General features: G+C 41.2%; 1 protein-coding gene across 2 annotated transcripts in view; it reads left to right on the top strand.

Moving 5' to 3' along the window:
* The window catches only part of ZEB1 (zinc finger E-box binding homeobox 1), a 126,092-nt gene extending 111,850 nt beyond the window's left edge, over nt 1-14,242 (top strand). The window contains exons 5-8 of one of the 2 annotated variants that reach the window (XM_084306641.1): nt 1,059-1,164; nt 2,679-4,492; nt 6,043-6,223; nt 11,637-14,242. In XM_084306641.1, the coding sequence (XP_084162767.1) occupies nt 1,059-1,164; nt 2,679-4,492; nt 6,043-6,223; nt 11,637-12,175 (2,640 nt within the window). In that variant the 3' untranslated portion in view covers nt 12,176-14,242. The remainder of the gene's footprint in view (nt 1-1,058; nt 1,165-2,678; nt 4,493-6,042; nt 6,224-11,636) is intronic. The other variant, XM_084306640.1, reaches the window with a different exon arrangement.
* The last annotated feature ends 11,008 nt before the right edge of the window (nt 14,243-25,250 follow it).

Below are 25,250 nucleotides of genomic sequence, written 5' to 3'. Positions count from 1 at the left end.
CCAAGGTCTGCAGCTGCATCCAAACGGTGGTAGGGCACCTCTGCAAAGTTAGCTCCGCTTAGAAAGGAGCTGCTGCTGTTTTAAAGAGACAATTGGTTGGAAAAAAGCACTCCGATTGCTCTGCTTCGTGTTGGCAATCAAGCAGCTCCAAGGCCTAAATCACATGCAGTTGTTGTCTTGAAAAATGCACATTCACAGATTCATAAAGTTTGTAAAAAAATTAACTTGAGCATATATACATTACATACATATATACATATTTCACATATACAGTCCATAGACTTACCTGCCTTTCTCTGCTTTTGTTTTTTTCCTAAGGTATAATGAAAAAGCTATATTAAAAGTAATTTGATTAAAATTTGAAAGTGCTTGACAATAAATGCTCCCAAAAGGTAAAATATAACAAAAATAATTACACAGCTTCAATGCGAACAGTGAAGAAATGTGATGTTGTGTACTTGGGAAATCTCTCAATATTTATTTTAATTGAGTTTTTTGCATTTATTTTGAGAATTAATTGTGACTGAGAGTGCCTTTGTTGTCATTGAGCCATCTTCTCTTGAGCAATCCTGTGGCACCATTACATAAAGGAATCCAAGGCCAACAGTAAGCACTGGAAGCATGTAAATGGAAAAATCAAGTCACCTGATTAAACTTTAAACAGGCTTTTATATGCTTTAATGTTTCTCTATTCTGTGTGACATATTCTGTGGTTGGTGGGCTTGGGGTTTTTTTTGTTTTTTTGCTTTCACAAATTGAATTAGCATAGATCTTGGAACTTCTTACTCATATACAAGCTTCATCTGAACTTAGGAGAAGGGGCAAATACTTTTTTTCTTTTTACTGTACCAGATTTATTCTGGAGATACACATGGTTCAGTTTTAACCTGACTTCTGATTTGTTTCTTTTTCATGCATAACACATACCACCTTCAGTCTCTTAAAATTATGATTGATTATTTTCAGTTTTGTATTGCATTTTCTCTGTTACAATGTGAAAACACGAGGTTTTTTCCAATATGCTGTTCCGTGCAATACTGTTAATTTTTTTCTTACAGAGACATGTGACGCAGTCCAGCGGTAATCGAAAATTCAAGTGCACTGAATGTGGAAAAGCTTTTAAATATAAACATCATCTAAAGGAGCACCTACGAATCCACAGTGGTAAATAAATCAAGCGTTGAATTATGTACTAATGTTACCATTCCTACATTTTATAGCTTTGATGAGATATCAGCCTTGTCAGTCCAAGTTTAAAATACGGGTGTTTCTTTTTTTTCCTCTGCGATTCTGCACCTACTGACTGCAGCCTTCAGCTGTGTGCAGAAAATAAGTAGGATAACTCAAGAGGATTTACAGTTGCAGCTTGAGCTCTGACACTTAAGGAAAACCTCACTTGTGACAGAAGAAATGGGGGCATCCTTCCAGTCCTTTTCACTGGTCTGGTTTTTCTCAGTGGTTGCAGACCACTCTGCATGTTATGAGCCTTGCTAGAAAATTTTAGTTGATAACAATCAGGACATAACAACTGTGCTTCCTCCTGTGGCTGTGATTTTCATCATTCCACAATGGTGATGTTAAAATAGCCTTAAGACACAGGTCTGAAATTGTGATACACTGTCACAACAGTTTCAATTTGTAATAAATTAACATGTAGTATCATATATTAATATTCATTATGTTATATAATAAGTATACTCTGGTCACTCAGAAGAGCTTCTTATTTTCTCTCTTTAACCCAAATGTACCCACTAACAGTAAGTCTGAAAACAGGGTGTTAGGCCATCTTTTCCCTCCTTATTGGTTGCTCGGCCATAATAATAGCAATTAAAAGCACCTTACTCAGAAGTCTTCCCTCAGCAAACATCAAATTCATTTCATTTCCACAGAGTACTGGCATCTTGTCTGTGCATGAGAAAGCTTCAGCCAACGCAGTTTTCGTTTTGAAGAAAGCCAGCTGCTCTGGCTCTTTCCTTTTCCTCTGTAACATATATACCCTGAAAAGTCAACTCTGTGGGTGTAAAGATTGCATATTTGTATGCATCTTCCTGACCATTTAACCTGATACTCATCTCTGAAGGCAAACAGACATTGGTCTTATGCCTGGTTCTGGTTTCCCTTTACCTAAACTTTGCTTGTTTATATTCAGCTGATGAGCATTACAGGAAAATACATATATTTTGTATTTGTATTTGCTGCAGTAAAATGCAGCTCCTTATTTAATTATGATTTACATTTTTGCCATTTGTGTTTTTCTTTGGTTAAACATATTCTGCTTTTTTTTTCCATTCTGAATTGTTTAATGCTGCTTCTGACATTAGTAATATTGCTGCTGGAATGGAGTTTAATGAAATCTGCAAGTATCGTGTAGACTCATTCATGTGATCTGTAGGCAGTTACTGGGAAATACCAGAATGTATCATGGTCATGTGGGTGCCATCCTTTGTCTACTACTTGACCACAGTTGAACTTATCAGAGACCCTAGAATCAGAGCTAGAGATGACATAATTGCTTTTGGTGTTCAGTTCACTGTAAAGGATTTTTTTCTGTAGGACTCTTTGAGAGCTAATTTTGGTGTATTCTGTTTACTGTGCTTGATAAAGTTGCACTGTAACCTGATGAAACATTGCATGCACTTTTTTCTTCTTTTTTTTTTCTTTCTTTTTTTTATCTTTAGGAGAGAAGCCATATGAGTGCCCAAACTGCAAGAAACGTTTTTCCCATTCTGGTTCATACAGCTCACACATAAGCAGTAAGAAGTGTATTGGTTTGATGCCCGTGAATGGTCGAGCTCGGACAGGGCTCAAGACGTCTCAGTGCTCCTCCCCTTCCCTTTCTGCATCACCCGGTAGCCCAGCAAGACCACAGATACGACAAAAGATGGAAAACAAACCCTTGCAAGAGCAACTTCCTGTTAACCAAATTAAAACTGAACCTGTGGATTATGAATTCAAGCCCATAGTGGTTGCTTCAGGAATTAATTGTTCGACCCCTTTGCAGAATGGGGTTTTTAGTGGTGGTAGCCCATTGCAGGCAACCAGTTCTCCTCAGGGTGTGGTGCAAGCTGTTGTTCTACCAACAGTAGGTCTGGTGTCTCCCATAAGCATCAACTTAAGTGACATTCAAAATGTACTTAAAGTGGCAGTGGATGGTAATGTAATAAGGCAAGTATTGGAAAACAATCACGCTAGTCTTGCATCCAAAGAACAAGAAACAATCAGCAATGCATCTATACAACAAGCTGGCCATTCCCTCATTTCAGCTATCAGTCTTCCTTTGGTTGACCAAGATGGGACAACCAAAATTATCATCAACTACAGCTTGGAGCAGCCAAGCCAACTTCAGGTTGTTCCACAAAATCTAAAAAAAGAACACTCTGTTCCTGCAAACAGTTGCAAAAATGAAAAATTACCAGAAGATCTTACGGTGAAGTCTGAGAAAGATAAGAACTTTGAAGGAGAGACCAATGATAGCACTTGTCTTCTTTGTGATGACTGTCCAGGAGATCTTAATGCACTTCAAGAATTAAAGCACTATGAAACGAAAAATCCTCCTCAGCTTCCTCAATCTAGTGAAACAGAAGCTGAGAAGCCTGACTCCCCTGCCCCATCAGAAACTGGGGAGAACAACTTGTCTCCTGGTCAGCCACCTTTAAAGAACCTTTTATCGCTCCTAAAAGCGTATTATGCATTAAATGCACAACCAAGCGCAGAAGAGCTTTCAAAAATAGCCGATTCAGTAAACCTACCACTGGATGTGGTAAAAAAGTGGTTTGAAAAAATGCAAGCTGGACAAATTTCTGTGCAGTCTTCTGGACCACCTTCTCCCGAACAAGCTAAAGTAAGCAGCCCCGCAGATAACGATGATCAAGCAGCAACTACAAATGTGAGTGAACCCCAGAACAGTACAAGTAATTCAGAAAATCCGGCCGATAAAACAAAATCTCAGACTTCATCAGGGGGATCAACTCTGAATGGTTCACGCAGTAGCACGCCATCCCCATCGCCACTAAACCTTTCTTCATCACGAAATTCACAGGGTTATACGTACACGGCAGAGGGTGTACAAGAAGAGCCACAAATTGAACCTCTTGACCTTTCGCTACCAAAGCAACATGGAGAACTATTGGAAAGATCTACCATAACTAGTGTTTACCAGAACAGTGTTTATTCTGTCCAAGAAGAACCTTTGAACTTAACTTGTGCAAAAAAAGAACCACAAAAGGACAACAGTATTACAGACTCTGATCCTATTGTAAATGTAATCCCACCAAGTGCCAATCCCATAAATATTGCTATACCTACAGTCACTGCCCAGTTACCTACAATTGTTGCCATTGCTGACCAGAACAGTGTTCCATGCTTGAGAGCTCTCGCTGCCAATAAGCAAACCATTTTGATTCCCCAGGTGGCTTATACGTACTCTACTACAGTTAGTCCTGCAGTTCAGGAAACACCACCAAAACAGACCCAACAAGCCAATGGAAGTCAGGTACTGAAGTCTATGTGTTCCTCTGCACTGTATGTGATGTGTTCATTCTGTACCCGTACTAAACTAATAGAAAAATGTTAAATTAAATAAAATGTAAACACAAACTGTCCCATTTATTCGGTTTGACTGTTAACAGGTAACAGACGTCACCATTAACACCTTTGCAAAGCTAGTCAGCTCGGTCAGCTGGAGTCTAGACTGACAGCTGCAGTCTAGTTCTGTGCATGGACAAGTCAATTCCTCACTAAATTGTGCCATTCAGAAGTGTCTTCTTGAACAGTAGTCCTCAGTATTTTAAAGACAGTTTAGTTCTCCTGATCAAAAACCGAGGTAAAGCCGTGGCTTAGATTCCTTATCTCCTCTTTCCCCACATCCAAAAAATAAACCATTTGTAAGTTCTCGCTATTCTTTTCACTCTGCTGTGCTTTCTTAGCTTGCAGAGTAGCTGAATTCATCCTTCACAATAATGGCACTTTAAACAAAATTCCGAAGCATTTTCAAATGGAAGTAGGGTAGGTATTATCTTCGTCATGCACCACTCCTGTACCCTGATCGGTTCCTCCCTGGGTACCTCTAGATGTGATCTAACCAGGGTTAGATTTTGGGCTGAGAGATACCAATGTATATGGAGGTAGAGACAGAGCAGAACTGAACTGACTTACATAGAGACTTAGCATTTCTAATTAAATCTTAGAAATTGGCCATTCGGCATTTTATACAGGTTGCTGTATAGCCAGAGACTGGGGAGCCATGAAGATTGACAGGGCTGCTTACATGTTAGAGTTTAGGAAACCTCAAAAATATGAGGCAGCTAATACGTACATTTTAATACTCAGATTTGATAATACACGACAAAATTAATTGTGTATGTTGTGATACTATCAGTAGAAAATACTATGCTACTTACAGGTGAGCTTTAACACTTGAAATGCTTAGGAATAGGCTACAGTTACAATATATGGACAACTTTTTGTTAATAAAACATTTGAAATTCCCCGTATCTTGTTTAAACTAGATTTTTGTTAGATTTATGAGGAGAAGGGTGGTCAGTTATGTAAATTCAAATGATAAATAGCTTTTTTGATAACTTTGCCAAAAAATCTTCCATAGAACCTGTGAAGTAGCAAAATATGGGGGACAAACATTCATTCAAAAATGCAGCTCGGCATCTAATGGGCTCTTTTACCTTCCTAACACTTCTTAAGGTATTTTACAGCTCTATAATCCTTTCCTTCGTAACATTGCATGTATTTTAGGGGCCTTAAAATATGATGAGCCAGTGTAGCCTAGACCTGGCCAACAATCAGGTTTGGATATGATTACAGTCATTCGCCCTGAGAATTCTGCATCTGGATGATGGCAAGGACTGCAGCGCAGATAGGTGCAGTGAAAGATTTTTTTTGACAGTTTAAGTCTAAACAATTTTGTTTGGCCACTTACTGGATGGAATGAAAATAACTGTGTAGCTTCAGCTTACATTTTATAAATCGTGTGCTGCATTAGTGCATTTTTTTATTGAACTCAACCTTTTTTTTGTAATTTTTCTTAAGGATGAAAGGCAAGACACTAGCTCAGAAGGAGTATCGAATGTAGAAGATCAAAATGATTCTGATTCAACACCCCCAAAGAAAAAGATGAGAAAGACAGAAAATGGGATGTATGCATGTGATTTATGTGACAAAATATTCCAGAAGAGCAGTTCATTATTGAGACATAAGTATGAACACACAGGTATGTACTAGGATATGAAGTTGCAGATCATTATTTTATTGCTTGTGGGTAACTGATAAGCTCAACTGGAATTCAGTTCACAGAAAATGTTGTAAGAGAAGTATAATAGTCCTTATTACCATCTGTGCCCAGACTTCTTTAGAAATCCATGTTTTGTAAATTTGTTTCACAGAACTGTAGTTCTATATTTCTTAAATTTGCAAGATCTAAACCCTGAATAGAAAAATGGGGATTTTCTTCCATCTGGCTCATGGACAATCATCTGCACACCACAATCTGTAATCAAGGATTTATTATGTCTAATTTACTTTGTCTGGTTTTAAATTAAGAAAGAATATATGTACATATATTATTTATTTATTAGAAAAGGGCCATATATGTGTGTGATATGTCACATGAAAGCCAGCCAGGCTATGAAGGATTCTCAAAGTGAGCCAAATTTGTAGTTATCTGAAGTTAATAGACATTCATGATATGTAGAATCTAACCCCAAAGGAAAACCCTTGTGGCTTTCATTTTTATTTCTAATTTTTCATAATTGTTCCTTTTAGCTCCACTTCTGCTATCCTTAGTCTTTTTTTTTTTGAGTAAGTGTTGCTCTCTTATTTCAGTGATGTCTTCAAAAATCTCTTTTCCTCCTGGTTAAGTGCCTACATTGTCTTTTTGCATAGTAAGTTTTTAGTTCATTGTACTTAAATACAGAATTTAAAAGATAAAATGCTCCCCTTTGTCTTTAACATTTGATGAAGTTTCCCAAGTTGCGTTTGTTAAGATATCTTCTATTTTCATACCTTCCCTGCTCTGAGACTCTTAACTTCTCCCTTTCATAACACAATTTTGCTTTCTGTTCTGCTTTTAAATTAAATGTTGAGTTCAGAAATGCTGCTTGTTTGACATAATTTGACAGGGAGCGCGACCAGAAAACTGCTGTCTCATTGTCTGTATTTTTTTATGTCTGGGTGAAAGCTGTGCAAAGTTGTTTTGCCTAACAACTTTGAGTGTTGAAATCAAAATAACATAACTAGGTCCGTGCTGCCTTTAAAAGAGTCTCTAAAAACAGCAGCAGAAAGGCAAGTAGTAGAGAGGCAAGTAGAAAGCTGGAAAAAAGAGCAGAAAGAGAACTCAGTCAAAGAAAGCAGATTTTTTTCCAGTTGATATACTGGAAGCAAGTTTTGTATGTAAGATACCCATCTGTGCCAGAGAATATTTTAGAATGGTTTTCCTTTTACCTATGACATGCTACAAGGACTGGTGCACAAAAGTTAACATAAAAGCTTAGTTGATTTAAAATTTCCATCAATGGAGACGTGTTAAAATGGTTTTGAGTCTGAATAACATTTAATGCAAGAAATATTCCTCATTTTCTAATCTATTTATATTCATTTTTTGTGCTCAAAATTGAATCTGAGAATATCCTTTTATGTTAGTTTTCATAGAATTATAGAATCATAGAATATCCCAAGTAGGAAAGAATCATCGAGTCCAACTCCTGGCACCACACAGGTCTACCCAAAATTTCAGACCATGTGACAAAGTGCACAGTCCAAATGCTTCTTCAACTCCGACAGGCTTGGTGCAGTGACTACTTCCCTGGGGAACCTGTTGCAGTGTGCGAGCACCCTCTCAGTGAAGAACGTCTTCCTGATGTCCAGCCTAAACCTCCCCTGCCTTGGCTTGACACTGTTACTGTGGGTCCCGGTGACTAAAGAAAATAGATCAGTGCCTGCCCCTCCACTCAGTTTTACATCCTTTTTGTACTGTGGTGCCCAGAACTGCACACGGTAATTGAGGTGAGGCCGCACCAGTGCAGAGTAGAGCGGGACAATCACTTCTCTCGACCAACTAGCAATGCCGTGCTTGATGCATCCCAGGATACTGTTGGCCCTCTTGGCTGCCAGGGCACACTGCTGGCTCATATTCAGCTTGCTGTCAACCACAACCCCCAGATCCCTCTCTGTGGGGCTGCTCTCCAACATCTCATCGCCCAGTCTGTACATATAGCCAGGGTTGCCCCGTCCCAGGTGCAGGACCCGGCTCTTGCTCTTGTTAAACTTCATGTGGTTGGTGATTGCCCAGCTCTCCAATCTGTCCAGATCTCTCTGCAAGGCCTTTCCACCCTCAACAGAGTCCACAACTCCTCCAAGTTTAGTGTCATTGGCAAATTTGCACAAAACACCTTCTAGTCCTACATCCAAATCATTTATAAAAACATTGAGGAGGACTGGCCCTAAAATGGAGCCTTGGGGGACCCCACTGGTGACCATCCGCCAGCCAGCCATTTACCACAACCCTTTGAGCCCTGCCCGTCAGCCAATTGCTCACCCATCAGGTGGTGTTTTTGTTTAGCTGTATGCTGGACATTTCGTCCAGTAGGATCCTATGGGAAACTGTGTCAAAAGCTTTTCTGAAATCCAAAAAGATCACATCAGCTGGTTTCCCTTGGTCGACTAGGTGGGTGATGTTATCATAAAAGCAAATTGGATTTGTTAGGCAGGACCTACGCCTCGTGAACCTATGTTGGCTGGGACCAGTGACTGCATTGTCTCCCAGGTGCACTTCAATATCTTCAAGAATCATCTCCATAATTTTACCAGGCACTGACATGAGACTGACAGGCCTGTAATTGCCAAGGTCTTCTTTCTTGCCCTTCTTGAAAATTGGTACATTTGCCAGCTTCCAGTCTACTGGGACCTCTCCAAATTCCCAAGATTGTTGAAAAATAATTGAGAGAGGTCTCACGAAGACATCAGCCAGCTCTCCAAGCACCCTGGGACAAATCCCATCTGGACCCATGGACTTGTATGGATCCAGGCGAAGCAGCAAATCCCACACACGTTCAGGGTCGGTTGGGAGTTTGTCATTCCCATCGTCACGGTCCTCTAGCTCAGGGCACCCTGGGTTGCCCTCAAGCGTTGAAGATGGAGGCAAAGAAGGCATTAAATGTCTCTGCTTTGCCTATGTCCTTGTCTGTGAGGTGACCTTCCCCATCAAGTAGTGGATCTATGTTTTCTTTGGTTCTCCTTTTTCTGTTCACATATCTAAAAAAAAAACCTGTTTATTGTCTCCTACAGACCTGGCCAGCTTCAACTCTGATTGGGCTTTGGCCACATGAATTTTCTTCCTACAAATGCAAACAGTGCCCCTGTATTCCTTCCACATTGCCTGACTCTGCTTCCGGCAGCCGTACACTTTCTTTTTCTGCCTAAGCTCCAGTAGAAGATCCCTGGTCAGCCAGGCTGGCCTTCTGCCCCACCTGCCTGACTTCTGATATTTTGGAATTGCCTGGTCCTGTGCTTTGAGGAGGCAGTGCTTAAAGACTGACCAGCACTGATGAACGCCAATGCCTTCAAAAGCAGGGGACCTTGCTAACTAGTTCCCTGAGCAGCCTGAAGTCTGCCTTCCCCATATCCAGGGCTGAAGTTTTGGTGGCAGTTTTCCTTCTGTCACCAAAAATTTTTAGCTCAACCACTTCATAGTCACTATGACCAAGACGGCGGCCAATTGCCACGGTCCCACAAGACCTTCTCTGTTCTCCAGCAACAGATCTAGGAGGGCACCTTTCCTAGTTGGCTCCCATAGCACCTGCACCAAGAAGTTATCATCTAGGTGCTTTAGGAGCCTCCTGGACTTGCTCGTGTCAGCTGTGTGGTGATTCCAGTTGACATCTGGCAAGCTGAAGTCCCCCATAAGGACAAGGGGAGTTGATCTCGAGGCATCTCTTAGTTCCGCAAAGAATAACTCATCAGCTTTGTCATTCTGTCCAGGTGGTCTGCAGTAGAGTCCTACAGTGACATCCCCTTTATTTGTTCGTCCCTTAGTCCTTACCGGAGGCTCTCAACTTTGCCATCACCAACTTGCAGTTCCACACAGTCCAGCCCCTGCTTCACATACATCGCCACCCCACTGCCTCGCCTACCCTGCCTGTCCCTCCTGAAGAGCCTGTAGCCATCTATTGCAGCACACCAGGACTCATCCCACCAGGTTTCACTTATGCCGATGATGTGGGACTGGGCCGAGACTTCTAGCTCGTCCATTTTATTCCTCATACTGCGTGTGTTGGTGTAGAAGCTCTTCAAATGCACCTCCCTACACACAGCACCTTGTGGAGCCGACCAAAGGGCCTCAACTAGCATGCAGCCCCTCTGATTCTAGTGTACCATCCCTTAGCTCATCACCGTCGGGTCTGGTTTTATCCCCTTCCCCCTTCAACTCTAGTTTAAGGCCCTGTCTATCAGCCCCACTAACTCCTGAGCAAAAGTCTTTTTTATGCCCTGACAGAGGTGCATCCCATCTGGTGCCAGCAGGCCCGGTGTCGTGTAGACCTTCCCATGATTGAAAAACCCAAAGTCCTGCCAGTTGCACCAGTCCCAAAGCCACATATTAATGTGACAAGTCTGCTCGTCAACATCGATCCCCCCTATTGGAAGGACAGAGGCAAACACAACCTGTGCCCCTGAACCTTTAACTAGTGGCCCCAAAGCCCTAAAGTCCCTTTCAATCGCTCTTGGACTTCTCCTTGCTACCTCGTCATCACCAGCCTGAAAAAACAGTAGCGGGTAGTAGTCAGTGGGCCATACCCGGAGAGTGACTTTCCTAGCAACATCTCTCACCCGAGCCCTAGGGAGGCAACGGACTTCCCTGTGGGTTGGGTCTGGTTGGCATATCGGGCCCTCTGTCCCTTTCCGAAGGGAGTCCCCCATGACGATAACCCTTCTGTCTTTCTTGACAGAAGATGTAGTGATGCTGGGAGTGGGTTGCCTGGCCTGAGGCACCCTCGCCAACTGGGATGGGCTTTTGTCTACATCGTTGTTCTGACTGTTGTGTTCTAGAGCCTTGTACCTGTTACATGAGGGTAATGGGAAGGCGAGGTGGGCAAGGACAGGCCTCGCCTACCACCCCGAGCGGGAACCTGCTTCCATTCCCCATCTTGGCCTAGGTCCCCTCCTACTGCCTGGCAGGATGAGGGAACTTTTATCTTCTGTGTAGCAGGAGACACTTGTGCTGTGGCAGGCTCATGAGTCAGTCTCAGAGAGGATTGAGTCTTCAGGAGAGAGCCACCGGGTCCTGAAGGGTCCTGCCTCGAGTAGCCTCGATGCCGAAAAAAAGCCCTGACCACCTCAATCCCCCTCTCCACTGCAGAATGCATCTGCCCCGGAGCCGATCACCTTGGCTTACTTTTCCTAAGAAGCTTAAAAATTACCTTTGTAATTGTATCAAGATACCCTTATACTCTTATCCTTTGGCCTCATGCAGGATACCCAGACTAATCATACTAGGAGCAGAATGTCTTGTTAAATAAAGTTATTAATTGTTGGTAATACATTCACCAACAGCATTTTATAATGAATGCGTCAGTACAATTTTTTAAAATGCTAAATACAAAATGTCCAATTGTTTGTGCTTTATATTCTAGGTAAAAGACCTCATGAGTGTGGAATCTGTAAAAAAGCGTTCAAACACAAACACCATTTGATCGAACACATGCGACTGCATTCTGGGGAAAAACCCTACCAATGTGACAAATGTGGAAAGCGTTTTTCACACTCGGGGTCTTACTCTCAACACATGAATCATCGCTACTCCTATTGCAAACGAGAGGCAGAAGAGCGTGACAGCACAGAGCAGGAAGAGACGGGACAGGAGGTCCTAAATATTGAGCATGTTGGTGCCAGGGCATCTCCGTCGCAGATCGACTCGGATGAGAGAGAGAGTCTAACCAGGGAAGAAGAGGAAGACAGTGAAAAAGAGGAAGAGGAGGAGGAAGAAAAAGAGGTAGAAGGACTTCAGGAAGAAAAAGAATGTAGAAAATTACAAGAAGTAGAGGACGAAGAAGAAGAAGGGAAAACTGAAGGTAACAAGAGTGATGAAGTTGTAAATCAAGAAAGCAATGCAGAAACAGAAGTTATACAGAATAATGGGCAGGTGTCAGAAGAAAAAACAAATAAAGCTTAAATGATAGTTTTTTCTATAAGGAAAAAAAATTGGTAATGAAGTTCATTCTATATTATACATGCTTTTCATGGAAACGCAGTAGCCTGCATACTGTGATTTCTGTTCACTACTGTGTAAAAAAATATATATATAAAAAAAAGAAAAGAAAAAAAAAAAAGAAATCCAGGTGTGCCTGAACCTCAAACTTAGTAATTTTTCACACAGTTTTCAAAGTTAGGAACAAGTTTGTAACATGAAGCAGATTAGAAAAATACAGTGACTCTGGAAGCAAAGATTTAACAGGTTGTAGGAAACCTGATTTATTAGACAAGCATCTGGCATTGTTTGTTTTATCAGTATTAATTTTCATTCTTGAGTTGATTAATTTTTAAGCTGTACAATTGGGAGAGATTTTTATGATTTTTTTTTTTTTTATGGCAAAACATTTCCTAAAACCGCTTCAGTATTTTATTATGTTTTTAAAATGTGAGAACTTCTGCACTACAGAATTCCCTTTTGCAGAAACCTATAATGCAGTTGCAAACAGTGCTTGGCTACCTTTGTAAATTCAACCTAGAAGGTAGCGGTTTATAACATTAGATGTTGTAGTAGAGCATATTATCATTTAAAGTGTATTGTTAGCCTTAAGAAAGCAGATGATAGAAGAACTGAAGTTTCTTACTCATGTGGTTAAAAATGTAGTTGAAAAGATTGTTGTTGAGTTCTGATTGCAGGGACTAACAGTGTTAATACTGGTAAGGACAGCAAAGTCGTCAAAATCAGTGTTTGTAATTGTGTTTTGAGTATGTAGTAACAATATGAAGGATATGATATGAAGCTTTGTATCTCCTTTGGCCTTATGCAAGACCTGTGTGCTGTAAGTGCCATTTATCAGTATTACGAAGGCTCTAACCAGCCTTTATCCAATGTGTGGCCTACAATAACTAGCATTTGTTGATTTGTATCAAACTTCTAATCATGGGGAAAAAACACTTAACCATCAGAGAAGTAAGAACACTGGTATATTTCATTATTTAATTATTTGGTGGTATTTTGGGTTAATACCTGACTTGCAGAATTTCTCTACAATAATTACAAGGGAAATTTTCTAATCTGCTTTATTGCTTTATTGGTTTACTTTAATTTCAGACACATACATGACATGTTATCTGGCTCATAAGTATTTTCAAATGTTAGTTATTATGGACCCCATTTATTAACAATGTTAGCTGATTTTTACCTATCAGTATTATTTTATTTCTTTTAGTTTATAGATCTGTGCAACATTTTGTACTGTATGTCTTCAAACCTGGCAGTATTAATACCCTTCTTACTGACATATGTACCTTTTTAGTTTTAGAAAACTTTTATATTTATGTGTCTTATTTTTATATTTCTTTATTTATTACACAGTGTAGTGTATAATACTGTAGTTTGTATTAATACAATAATATATTTTAGTATGAAAATTTGGAAAGTTGATAAGATTTAAAGTAGAGATGCAATCGGTTCTCTTGCATTGAGATTTGATTTAACAGTGTTATGTTAACATTTATACTTGCCTTGGACTGTAGAACAGATGAATTAAAATGGGAATGTATTAATTTTACAATTGCAATCAATTCATTTTACCTTTACCCAGTTTTTAATATAAAGCTCTTAAATTTTGAAATTCACTGTGTGACTAATAGCATGATGCTCTGCAGTTTTATTAAGAGATTAGCCTAACCATAAAACTCTCATTTCCTTAGTAAGCCAAATTAGAATAATCTTATAAACAGTGTTGGGAACAATGTTTAACATTTTTGTGCCAATTTGTTCCTGTATTCATGTATGTATGTTACAAATCTGAAACTTCATTTTTAAGTTCCTTGTTACATCATGGTCATTTTCTAGTTTTTTACCAGACTCCCCATCTCACAATAAAATGCGTCAACAAGTCTGACTTACTGTCATTATTCTGGTAATTTAAAATAATTGTTTTAAATTATTTCTGCGACGTTACTCAGGCATGGTTCTTGTTTCAGTAGAGATACTGGTTTCAACTGTATGTAAGGAGCGTATAAGTGAAAGAAATGTTTGACTGTGTGCACATAAAGGGATCGCCACATTAATTTCTTGATTTTTCAAATGTTAGTAGAACAACTAAGTCTTCAAAACAAATCATATATTTTTGTAAATTTTCCCTCCTTGATCTATATAATACACATTTTAAGGCTCTATTTAAATAAGATTGCTTTTAAAAAATGTGAGTCTATGACTGTTTTCTTGAGTTAGCAATAAGCCAGTGAAAAAGTTGATGTATGTTTTGCTGTTGAGTTTTTAAAGATATGGCACCAACATTACAGATGCAGGTAAAGTAACGTAAGTATGAATTGTAGTAATGAAGTGTGAATTGAAGTAATGAAGTACATTACTTACTTCAGTAATGTAAGTATGAAGGTTTGAAAGTTGTATTACATATTCATTGTTGCAATATTTTGTAGTGTAAGCAAAGTTTAGAGTGTTACTTAAACAAATTTCTGCTCTTTATTGATCCCTAAATAGGGATTTCAGTTATGTTGTTGGTTTTTTTTACACAATAATCATATAAGTTAATTTCTATTCATATGTCTAAGCTTTGAATAATTTTCAATCCTGTTACCTCAGTACTGATATACATAAAAGGTTTATCCAATATATTAAATATGCTCTTTTTTTGTATTTTTATGTACAGTATATGAAATATTGCACTTTTTCCTAACTCAGTAGTGTATCAATGAGGTAGATGTAAGAAAGCTGTTTGGAAAACAATTGATATTTGTATTGTATCAATAATGTTGCCTTGTAATTATTATTAAAACATAAATTGATTGGGTATTTCAGGATTTCTTACAGGTGAAACTGGCTCAGCTGTAGGTAAATAAATGTACCTTTTTAAACCTATATTAAGGTTATAGATGGAGATTTGCAGTTATTTCATAATTCAGGAACATCTTACTTGTCTGTAGCAATAAATCCGGTGAGACGTTTGTTGAAAATGGGGTGGAAAGAATATTTGTGCTGCCCTTACTAGTAGAACACAGAATTTGAATATATTCCAGGTTGCTCACGGAAGTGAAAGCTACGTGTGAAAGGCCAGTAACTTCAGTTTCAAGAACCTTAAATAAAGCAAGAGAAAACTGTGCTTGGACAGAGAACAAAGTGCAAGCAGTTTTGATTCAGGAAACGTCATCGCTTTGGAGAAGAAAATTTATATTCATTACTTAGGCTGTGAAACCATTATTTACATTTTTATCTTCAAAATGGATTGGTGTATTGAATTTCGCATCTGTTAAAGCGAGAGATGCCTCTGATGTTTGTCACCTTGTAACTTCATTCATTATCCATCTGGAAAACAAAAACTGTGATGCATCTTCATTTAGCAGGGTAAACTCAGCAGGAACACAGAGGTGCGTAGGAGACCTGGACTTTATTCCTAGCTCCGTCGGTGAGATGCCTGCAGTGCTGATAGCTGGGTAAGGCAGAGGCAACCCAGCGAGTGGTGAAGGAGTCCACCAAGGCACCAGAAGCAGTCCAGCTGCAGGCACATGGATTTGTGTAAGTTAATGGCAAATCAGTTTCAAGGAGACTAAGTTTCACACACGAGAAAACATGAAAGCAAGAGCCTTTGTTTTCTGCGCTTTAAATAAAGAGTGGAGAGGAGAAATGAGATCTGAATATTGTTGCAATAAAAATTCATTGTCTTAGGACCTCTTCTTTGATCAGAAGACAAAAAGCTATCAGTTGCCCTGGGTGCCTGCTTTTTCACTGTACTCACTATGTGTGGCTCATCTCAGTTATGCAAGCCGAGAGCAGTCACCAGTCAGGGGAGACAAATAAAGGTGTCCTTTGAATGCAGTATAGGACATAGCACTGACCTGACACTGATGTTTTGGGTTTGGTTCTGCTGATGACGCATTTTAATACTCTAGATTGTAATTAATTGCTGTGATTCAAACACAGGTACAGTTGCAAAATTGTTACAACAGCATGTATTCTATGTCTTCTAGTAACTTGAGAACAGGAAAAATATTGTAGAATAACTATAGGAAGAAAGCTAGAGAAGTATTTATTAGATTTCATGCCCTAGGATGGGGAATGCCCTGATATCCTCAGAAAGCAGGAGCAAGAAAAAACAATTAAGGCTACAGAGAAAAGTAGAAGGTATGTGCAGAAGAAGTTACTGCTTTCTTGGTTTTTAGTAGCATTCATATGGCATCCCAGTGGTGGCATTCGCTCAGATCCTCCACAGTCACATCTGTCTGCTTGCAGGTCATCTGGAGTAGAGTGTCCGTATGTGCAGTTAGTAATATTGCAATGCTAAGCAATCTTTTATGTATGGGCTTGAAAGCTTTTTGAAAATGACATTGAATTACAAATAATCAGATGAATTAGTGCATAGAAAAAAAAATATCAAGACATGTTATTAGTATGTCTGATCTCAGAGCACCCACGCGCTTCAGTAGGTGTTTTAAATTTTAGTCTGAGAAGAGTGGACCATGGTGTTTGCCCACAATGCGACATAGTTTTCCTAAAAAGCAGCATTCTTCAGACAGACTGAGTAAAAAAGGCTTCAGTGGGCAACCAAGTGTTGTGCTCACACCCTCAGGTACAGTTATTCTAATGCAGTTTTTGGAGGTAATCCCACAGGTCTTGTCTGTGCAAACTGGGTTTGGTGCTGATACTGGCACTGGCGAAGTATGCCGAGGGCAGTGGTGGCCGCAACACTGAGCAGCCACTTGAAAGCAAAAAATTTCCAAGAGAGAAAACACAGCACCACTAACAGCACGGGTTTGACCACTGCAGAGTGCTACATTAGGGGCTGTTAGCATCAAAGCAATATAGATCAGGCATCCACACTCAAAACCAGCATAGAAGTCTGGAGTGTAGAAATGGCCGTAGTGGAAATACTTCCTAAGCATACAGAAGACTATTAGAGGTTAAGATAATGATCTGAAGATGAGAGAAGTCCATTTTGCTCATGGAGGCAGTAGTGAACGTAGCGGATGGCTTTGGAGCAGTGAAGGAGGAGAAAGAAAAGCGCGTTATTATGTGCTGGCCTGAGCACTTCTTGGAAGTGTGTTCCTTTAAATTTATTTACCAACAGTTTATGTCTGCACACAACTCTTTGTTTGGATGAAGGTTTTATTGTGAGTGTTTTGCAATTCACACTCTGGTACTTACATAACTATTTTTTTTCTCTTTCCTTGACAGAATAGCTTGTTTGATTGTCACTATGAAACTACCTGAATTTCATAAAGAAAATTCAATATTACAGTATCTATCTTCTGAGGCTGTATTTTGTCATTTATTCTTCATGTTTTTCTTGGGCAATTGTTCTAATAATATTCACACAGTTTGATTTTTGCAGAGCAAATGAATACAAAAAGGTTATGATGATCAAGTTGCCTTTTAAATGTGAACAAATATTTACACCTTCTGTTTTATGCCTCTGCCCTTTCATGATGTCTGGTCACTAATCTGCCACACAGTCTTCTTAATTGTGTTTGTTACACCTCTCATACATGTTATGTATGTGTTGTCTCTAGGGGATGCAATATATTATGATATATTTCATTGTTTCACCAGAAAGATCTGCTCTTCTTTTACACTGTGATTAGAAAATAAACTGATAGTTGGAATCATACAAGCAATGAGCTGGTGTAAGGTGCACTTTGATGGCAAGGTTTGGTCCTACTAGCGTGCTGAATGTGAACATCGAGTAGCGTTCATCCACAAGCAGGTGAAGTTCTCCAAGGCCATGCCCCGACATCTCCCAAGAGGTCTTCAGAAATGATGAGGACAATGGGACATAAATGTATTAAGAATGCCACTTTGGTCTTCTCTGTTGAGTCTTAAATTCTGATTCTGATCTTAGATTTCAACCTTTCTGTAACGGGGACTGTCCTTGGGTTTGCTCATCTTTGTGAAAACTAGGATTTGTGCTGTAATCACAAACTTTCCATCATGTGTTAATTCAGGAATTAAGGGAATAAATGAGTTAAAGCCTTAGAAAAATGATATGCGTCTACACTGACTTTGTGTCATTTCTCATGAATTTCTGTTCCTCTTTTACCTGGAAAGTCTGCTCGCTTTTACCACACCGTGGGCCCTAGGACAGGACACAGGTCTGACGGCGCTGCAAGTGGCTGTGTTGTTTTGGTCTCTTCAGGTTCTCTCTGTAGGCCAACTCCTGACCAACTGCTGAAGGATGTCACTGAAACCCTTGAATCCAGTGAAACTTCCGATGTGTAGCTGGTGAAGCACTTCCCTTAGTTTTAATTACATGTAAGTTATTGCAAAGATACGGAGTGAGTATTTTGATCATTCAGTGTGCAAGAATGAAATGTGTTGGACAAAATTGAAGCAATGTGTTCACTGGACAATCATGCAAAATCCTGAAAATTAAAATGGCTCCAAACAGCTTTGTAAGTTCATGTCTCTATACACAAAAATGGTACTTAGCTTTTTATTTTTATTTTATCCCTCTTGATTGAATCAGCACAAAATGTTTACGTGGACAGCAGGCCTTGATTCCTTTTGCTGAGGCTGAAGGCTGTGCTGTCACTGTTCCCCTCCGCAGCAGGAGCTGAACAGCTGCCTCGCTTGTACATGCTTCATTTTGAGTCCATGTGAGCAGCAAGCGTCAGAGCGAGGGGGAGGAAGGTTTAACCTCTTCGATGGTTGGAGCTGGTCGCGCTGCCAGCAGCACCTTCCTGCTCGCTGCTGCAGCTGCTGGCTGGGGTGGTCATGGTTACAGCCTGACCAGGTCAAACGATCGCAGCTGTGGCTGCAGAGATAACAGAGCTTTCAATCAAGACAGGCTCACTAAGTTGACCTCCAGTCAGCTTTTTCCCTCGTTTAGACAGCGCCAAAGAATTCCTTTGGTAGGAGCCAGCAGCCATGCTCTGGGGGAGGTGCCAGCCTGCATCACCTGGGGCCACCTCAGCCTGTAAATCACAAAGTCTTGAAACTAGCGGCTCGTGTGCCCCAAAATATGGCATTGTGCTTAGAATTTTACTTATTTATTTATTTATTGTCTTTTTATCAGGTTTCTTTGTATTGGCATTCTGGTCTCCAGGACGATCTAATGTGTCAGGTGCTCTTAAGATGTCCTGAAGCTTAGGGAGAAGCTCTCCGTAAACCAAGGAACAAGGTATCTAGCATTTGTCCCTGTGAAGAGTCTTACTGCAGTTCTTGTAGCTTTTCCAACACTGGTTGTGAGGCCAGTTTTCCTGGCCTAGGGAAAAACAGCTAATAAATTAATTGAGGTATGATGGTATAGCTTGCACAATGTTACTCAGGCATGGTTGGGAACTGAACTGGGTATCTAACATGACCAAGCCATCTGCTTTCTACTTTGGCATGCAGGTTTTTTTCTGTAGGAATACGACAAGTCGATCCTTTCTGTGATTTTCAGTGGCTCACCCTTTAGCAGCTCTACCACTTGACAAGCTTATCCTGTTACACTGCAGCCAAGGATCCTGTTCTTCAGCTCAAGCAGCAGAGACACTGCATCTGCACACAGTAAGAGACTGATTCGGGGCCATCAGGTGCCAGAAAAGTGCTGGTGGAACATTTGGCTAGATGGGAGGTTGACGCTAGCAATTTATTTCCAGAATTGTTTTCAGAAACCATCGATCTTTGTCCTCTCTTGCTCCCTGCATGGACTAATGTGGGGATTGCTGCTAGAAGCAAAGTGGCAAGCGTGCTGTCAGTCTGGAGGGGAGTTCAAGTTCTACCAGTGACTCCTAGGGAGGGAAAAGAATAATAATAGCATTGCTGATTCTCTACATGCTCCTGCTGGCCCCAAATACCTTCTTGTTCCTCGTGGTTTCTTCATGAAGGTGACACATCAGGGACTCATTGTCTGGGTCCTGATGGCTCCCCAGCGGGGCTTCCAGCTGCAGCCCCCAGGTGAGGAGAGCGGTAGGAAAAAAACAACTATGTATGAATAACGATTACTGATGTAATTAAAACCATTGTAGGATCTGCATTTTCACAGACTCATGGACTGCTTTAGGTTGGAAGGGACCTCTGCAAATCACCTGGTCCAACCCCCTGCTCAACTCCCCTTTTCTTCTTTGCACTTAGAATATTCTGCTGTTTTTAATGATAAAGAAAACAAAAGCCTAATTCCTGCTTTGAAGTACTGTATTAGAGCATTTCATCTAGTTCCTAACTGTAGCCCTGCCGTCTCTGCTTAAGAACAGCAGTGTGGCTTTGCTGTCTCATACTTCAGTGAAATCTGAATCTGTTCAGCTCACTGTATCTGAAACTAATTGAAAATAGCTGGAGAGTCTGATGCCAAAAAAAAAAAAAAAAAAAAAAAGCTATATATTTCATGACCAGAACCATGTATAGGTCAAAGATCATTTATGTTTCTGATTTTTAAACAGTATATTGAGGAGCACTGTCCAAACCTGTTCTCTGCTCCTTCTGCTACCAATGTTTCCATCCAGCTGTCTCTCTGCTTTGTCCTGTAGGCCCAGTCCACCCAGCCATGTGTGCCCTTTGTCACTGCTGTAGATAAATAAGATTATACATGTGGAGCAGCTATGCTTCAATGAATATCTCTACTACTGGAAAAGAAACCACTTGACACCTCCAGAACAGGAGGCAGCCTGACTTTATTGCCACAGCAGAAGTGGCTTATGCAGTCAACCAGAACATTGCAGCTAATTCACCGTAGCCTGATCACACGCTTCCTCCTAAACACAAATTTTAATCTTCTGTGGGATTTCTTATGGCTCATACCTTTATATTTCACCAGTAAATTTTTCTTGTAATTCAACTATATGTACTGTCTTCAGTAGCTTCTGAAGTGCTTTTTGTTCACCTTTGCAGTTTGGTCTGTTTAGACCTGTGATATTTTCTGTGGCAGAGCTCCTGCGTGCATGCATGTGCTCAGCTCTTCCAGCAGAAAGCAGAGCCTGTGCTGCCCCACAAGGTGCACACCCCTGGCAGTGTCCTGCAGCCGCTGGAGATGCTCTGCTGAATGCCCAGCAGTGGCAAGGGGTGAAAGAATGCTACTGTACAACCTCTTGGGTGTTCTGAATTTGGATTGACAATGTATTTGTTAATCTAAAAACTTTAAAAAAAAAAAAAAAAAAAAAAAAGCAGCAATAAATTAAGTATCCTTGAAAAATACCATTACCTTGCTATCAATATCTTGTAATCTTCTACCTTGGATTTGGCCTCTTTCTCATAAGCAAATGGGATTTGTGAGACTGTGCTGTGTGTCCCCTTCTCTTGCCTTACAATATACATGTATTTTGTTATGATGATCACTACAGGCCAAATTTGACAGAAAAGATTACATGTCAAGGACGTGAAGTAGTGGCGTGTGACATGCATGACTTGTGAAAACTGGCCACTTAGTGCAGAGAACCAAACTAATGCCCTTGCTAGGCAAAGGCAGGTGTTACTCACTACTTGCTATCATGAGTGCAGTTCTGAGCTATCCACAGCACGTGCCTCTGCTTGTCTGGTGAGGAAATGTGGGGAAGGTGATAGACGGTTCTCTTAGTTCTGTTTCTCATGTGTTAACGCTGGTATTTGTGAGGACAGAAGAGAAGAGAAAAAAATAAAAAGAGCAAATATAAATTTGTAATTAGTAGTTGACTAATGCAGCCCCTTTGAAAAGGAGATTTGAAATATGGTCCTAACAACTGCATCTGGCCACTATTCACCGGGGACATTGCCAGCAGGACTGATGCCCTTGTCTTGATCACAGGCTAAGAATCACATGTATTTGTTCACTCTCCAGCCAAACAAATATGAAATTCTGTCATGCAAAGTAGAAATAACCCAATAATAGCGTCTTTGTCATCCAAGAGGGCCAGAACAGAGCACACTGCCTTTGAACCTTCTTGTGTAGATGGAAAAATTGAGTTCAAGTTTCACATATCCCTCATGAGTGCTGTAACATGGACATAATCATGGATAATCCTGTTATTCCCACACTAGTGTGCAGCTCAGTCCAAACAGTTTAAGTGGGTTTGGGCCTGTTTCACCATGCTCCCCAAGTGGTGCAGGTGAAGGAAGACATGGTCTGTGGGCTCTGATGGATTAGCCAGCATGTTGATGCTGGGGGACTTCTGTGAATGCCCAGAAGCAGATGTTTAAGCCTCCTGTGGACAGTATTTCCAAACACTGAACCTGTAGTTTAACAACCACTTACACTCAGTATTTACAAGCGCTGCTGCTGCTGCTGGAAGGGAGAATCTGGCCCCTCTCTTCCCATGGTCTCTCCCACTGCACTCTGACCTCTCCGTGGCTCATACAGCCCCAGCAGGACTCAACCAGGTAACAAGTAACCAGTCTTTTTTTTTTCCCCCTGCATTATTTTTCAGCTGGATCAGTTCACTGCATAACACAAAAGCTTTTGACAATGCAAAGTAAATGCAGCTCAGCAGCTCGGGCAGTGGGGTTGCTCCCTTGACAGTGGAGTAAAGCCACTGAGCTTGTGCTGAGCTGCTCAGGGCATCACCGCCTCCAAAGGAAGGCAGCACCTGTGGAGTGCTTCTGAGGGCTGCAATTTCATATTTAGCTGCTGAAAGTAAGAACCAGTTCACATTGAACAGCGTGGTCCTGTTAGATCTAGCTGAAATGTTTTGTAAAACTGTTTTTTACTTACTGGTAAGATTCATCAGCTTCTACCTGCCTTTGATTTTGCCCTCCTGAAATGCTCTCCACTTTAATTTAAAGCTAGTTTGCCAAAGAGCAGCAACCTATACAGAGTTTATTTGGCAAAAACACATGCTCAAATAACAGAGCTGAGGAAAAAAAAAATTAGGAAAGTCTCACTTCAGTCCGTAGCAGTAACAGTTCACAGTTAAAACCCAAGCTACTGAGTTTTCTCTGTTCAGGGTTCCACACCAACATTAGTTACTCTGTCGCTCAGTGTAACCAGTGTCATATAAACAAACTCCTTTGTTCCCTGTAAATGTGGCTGCACAGATTTTTATCTATTGCTAAAAGCTTCTTCATTTATTTTGTAATCCAAGCAGATCATTTTGGTTTGGAGCTAAGAGCTCCCTCCTATGATGGTTAACTTAAAATAGTGCTTCCCCACTCTCCCCCTTCAGTGCTCTGCACGCTGCTGCTTTGGGTAAGAATAATAAGCAAGAGGTGCTGAATTACAGGCATGATGTTCTTCTGGGTTCACTTCACCCATCACAGGGTTTCTGTATGCGCTGGTGGGGTATGAGTGAAGCCAAGAGCAATGGTGTCTAAGATTATACCAATGGACAAAAAAAGTGTATTACAAAGGCAAGTGAGAACATAGAGAGTAGTCTGCTGGCAGCACAGCGCTTTCTGTCAGAGCTCTGTGCAAATGCACAGGGCTGCTTTAGTCCAGGCTGCTGAGTTATTGTCAGAGCTAGAAAATGTCCTTTGCCCTATTGCGTCATCTCTTTTTCACTTTCAAGCTGTTACAAGAGCAGAGGCCACAATTAGCTCTATTAGTCATTTAGCATATTCAAAATCAGAATAGGTTGGTTTTCCCTTGCTTACAAATGAGCTACTGGCAGCAGGATGTCATCCTGCTGAGGTGACGGCTAGACATAATGCAGGATTTGAGGGCCTGACCCTGGAATAAAGTCCAGGGATCTCTGACGGGGAGCTACACAGTGCAAGGGGACAACTGGGTACACCAAAAAGTGATGCCAATCAGCCAGCACCGCCTTGGCTGAGGAATATACTTGGACCCTTCTGTCTATGCACAACCTTCTCCCTGAGAAGCTGTTTTATTTCCCAGACCTGCAGACCCCACTGCTGCCCACATCCAAAAGGCAGTTTTTCATGTCAGGACATCACATTTAAAGCATCCACCACCTCATGTGGTGGAAAATGAAAACCCAGTAGGTATAGGCTGCTTCAGAGCAGAGCTGGAGTGCTCCATTTCACTGAAAAAGTTTTTCATGTTAGGCAGCAATTTAGGACTTGGGTTGTAAGTGAGGACGGAGAAAGGAGACACAAACAATGCACCAGAGGGAGTCTGTCTCTGATCCCATAGGCAAAGAAGTCCCTTGGTGGAAAACATGCCCCTGTGCTGATCGTTGTGTCCTAAGGACTGGTCCATGTACTTTCAGACTCCATGAAGGGATGGGAGACCACAAGCACCAGGCCTGAGCACAGCACAGCATCCTTGAGTGCCTCACTATCTGAAGAACAGGTTCCTCCTTCATCCAAGCTTTAGAAGAAAATGCTGGCTGCATCAGTGTTTCACAAGAGGTAGAAATTATCAGTGTGTGTGTGATAGGCTCTAGTCAGGCTTAGATCTATCCTCTGCTATCTACGCCCTGTCAGTGACTCCATTAACTGTAGAGAAGAGGATGGCCCAACTGTGTTTTCACACCTGCCCCCATGTAAGCCAGTTTATAGCTTTCTGCCAGTCTACAAAGCTTCAAAACCCCCCAGGATCGGCATCTTTCCCTCTGCCTGAGTGCGAGCTGTGCAGCAGGTGGTGGGGCCTCACGGCCTGGCAGCGAGCAGCTGGCCTGCCCCGGCCGAGGCCAAGGGAGGCGGGCGGCCATCTGTGCTCCTACAGCAGCAGGGGGGACGCAGGGTGGCCAGGGACAGCACGTCTCTCCTCTCCTTCGCTGGGTTTTCCATCCACAGGAGGAATGTCCTGCCTCGGAGGAGGCTTGGCTGTGTGTTTCTCCCACTGGCCCGGGGCAGGAGGCCGGCCTAATCGGCAGCCGTGCTGTGGTTCACCTCACGGGAGCTGGGCAGGGGAGAAGAATTGTAAAGCTGTCCCCGTAACCAAGCTGTCCCCAAGAAATGTTGCTGGAGTCTGCCTTACGGCTTGGGAAAACAAAATAAATCCAATGCATTGCACAAAGGAAACCACCGTAGCTCCATTTCAGCTGGATTCCAGGCAAATGCCAAATACCAGAGAGGGCAGTAAGGGTGCTTTTAGATGAGCTCTGGAGCTTTCGGGTGGGCAGCCCTAAGAATTTAACTCCCTATAACTACAGCTTTCTCATCATTTAACCTAACCATTCATTCTCTCTCTTGCAGTTTTCCTCTGACAAGTTTTAATTTACTACCTTTATATACCACCTGGATC

The sequence above is a fragment of the Netta rufina genome (assembly GCF_964035555.1).
Source record: "Netta rufina genome assembly, chromosome: 2".
NCBI classification, from domain to species: domain Eukaryota; kingdom Metazoa; phylum Chordata; class Aves; order Anseriformes; family Anatidae; genus Netta; species Netta rufina.
This window is presented reverse-complemented; position numbering and strand designations above follow the sequence as displayed.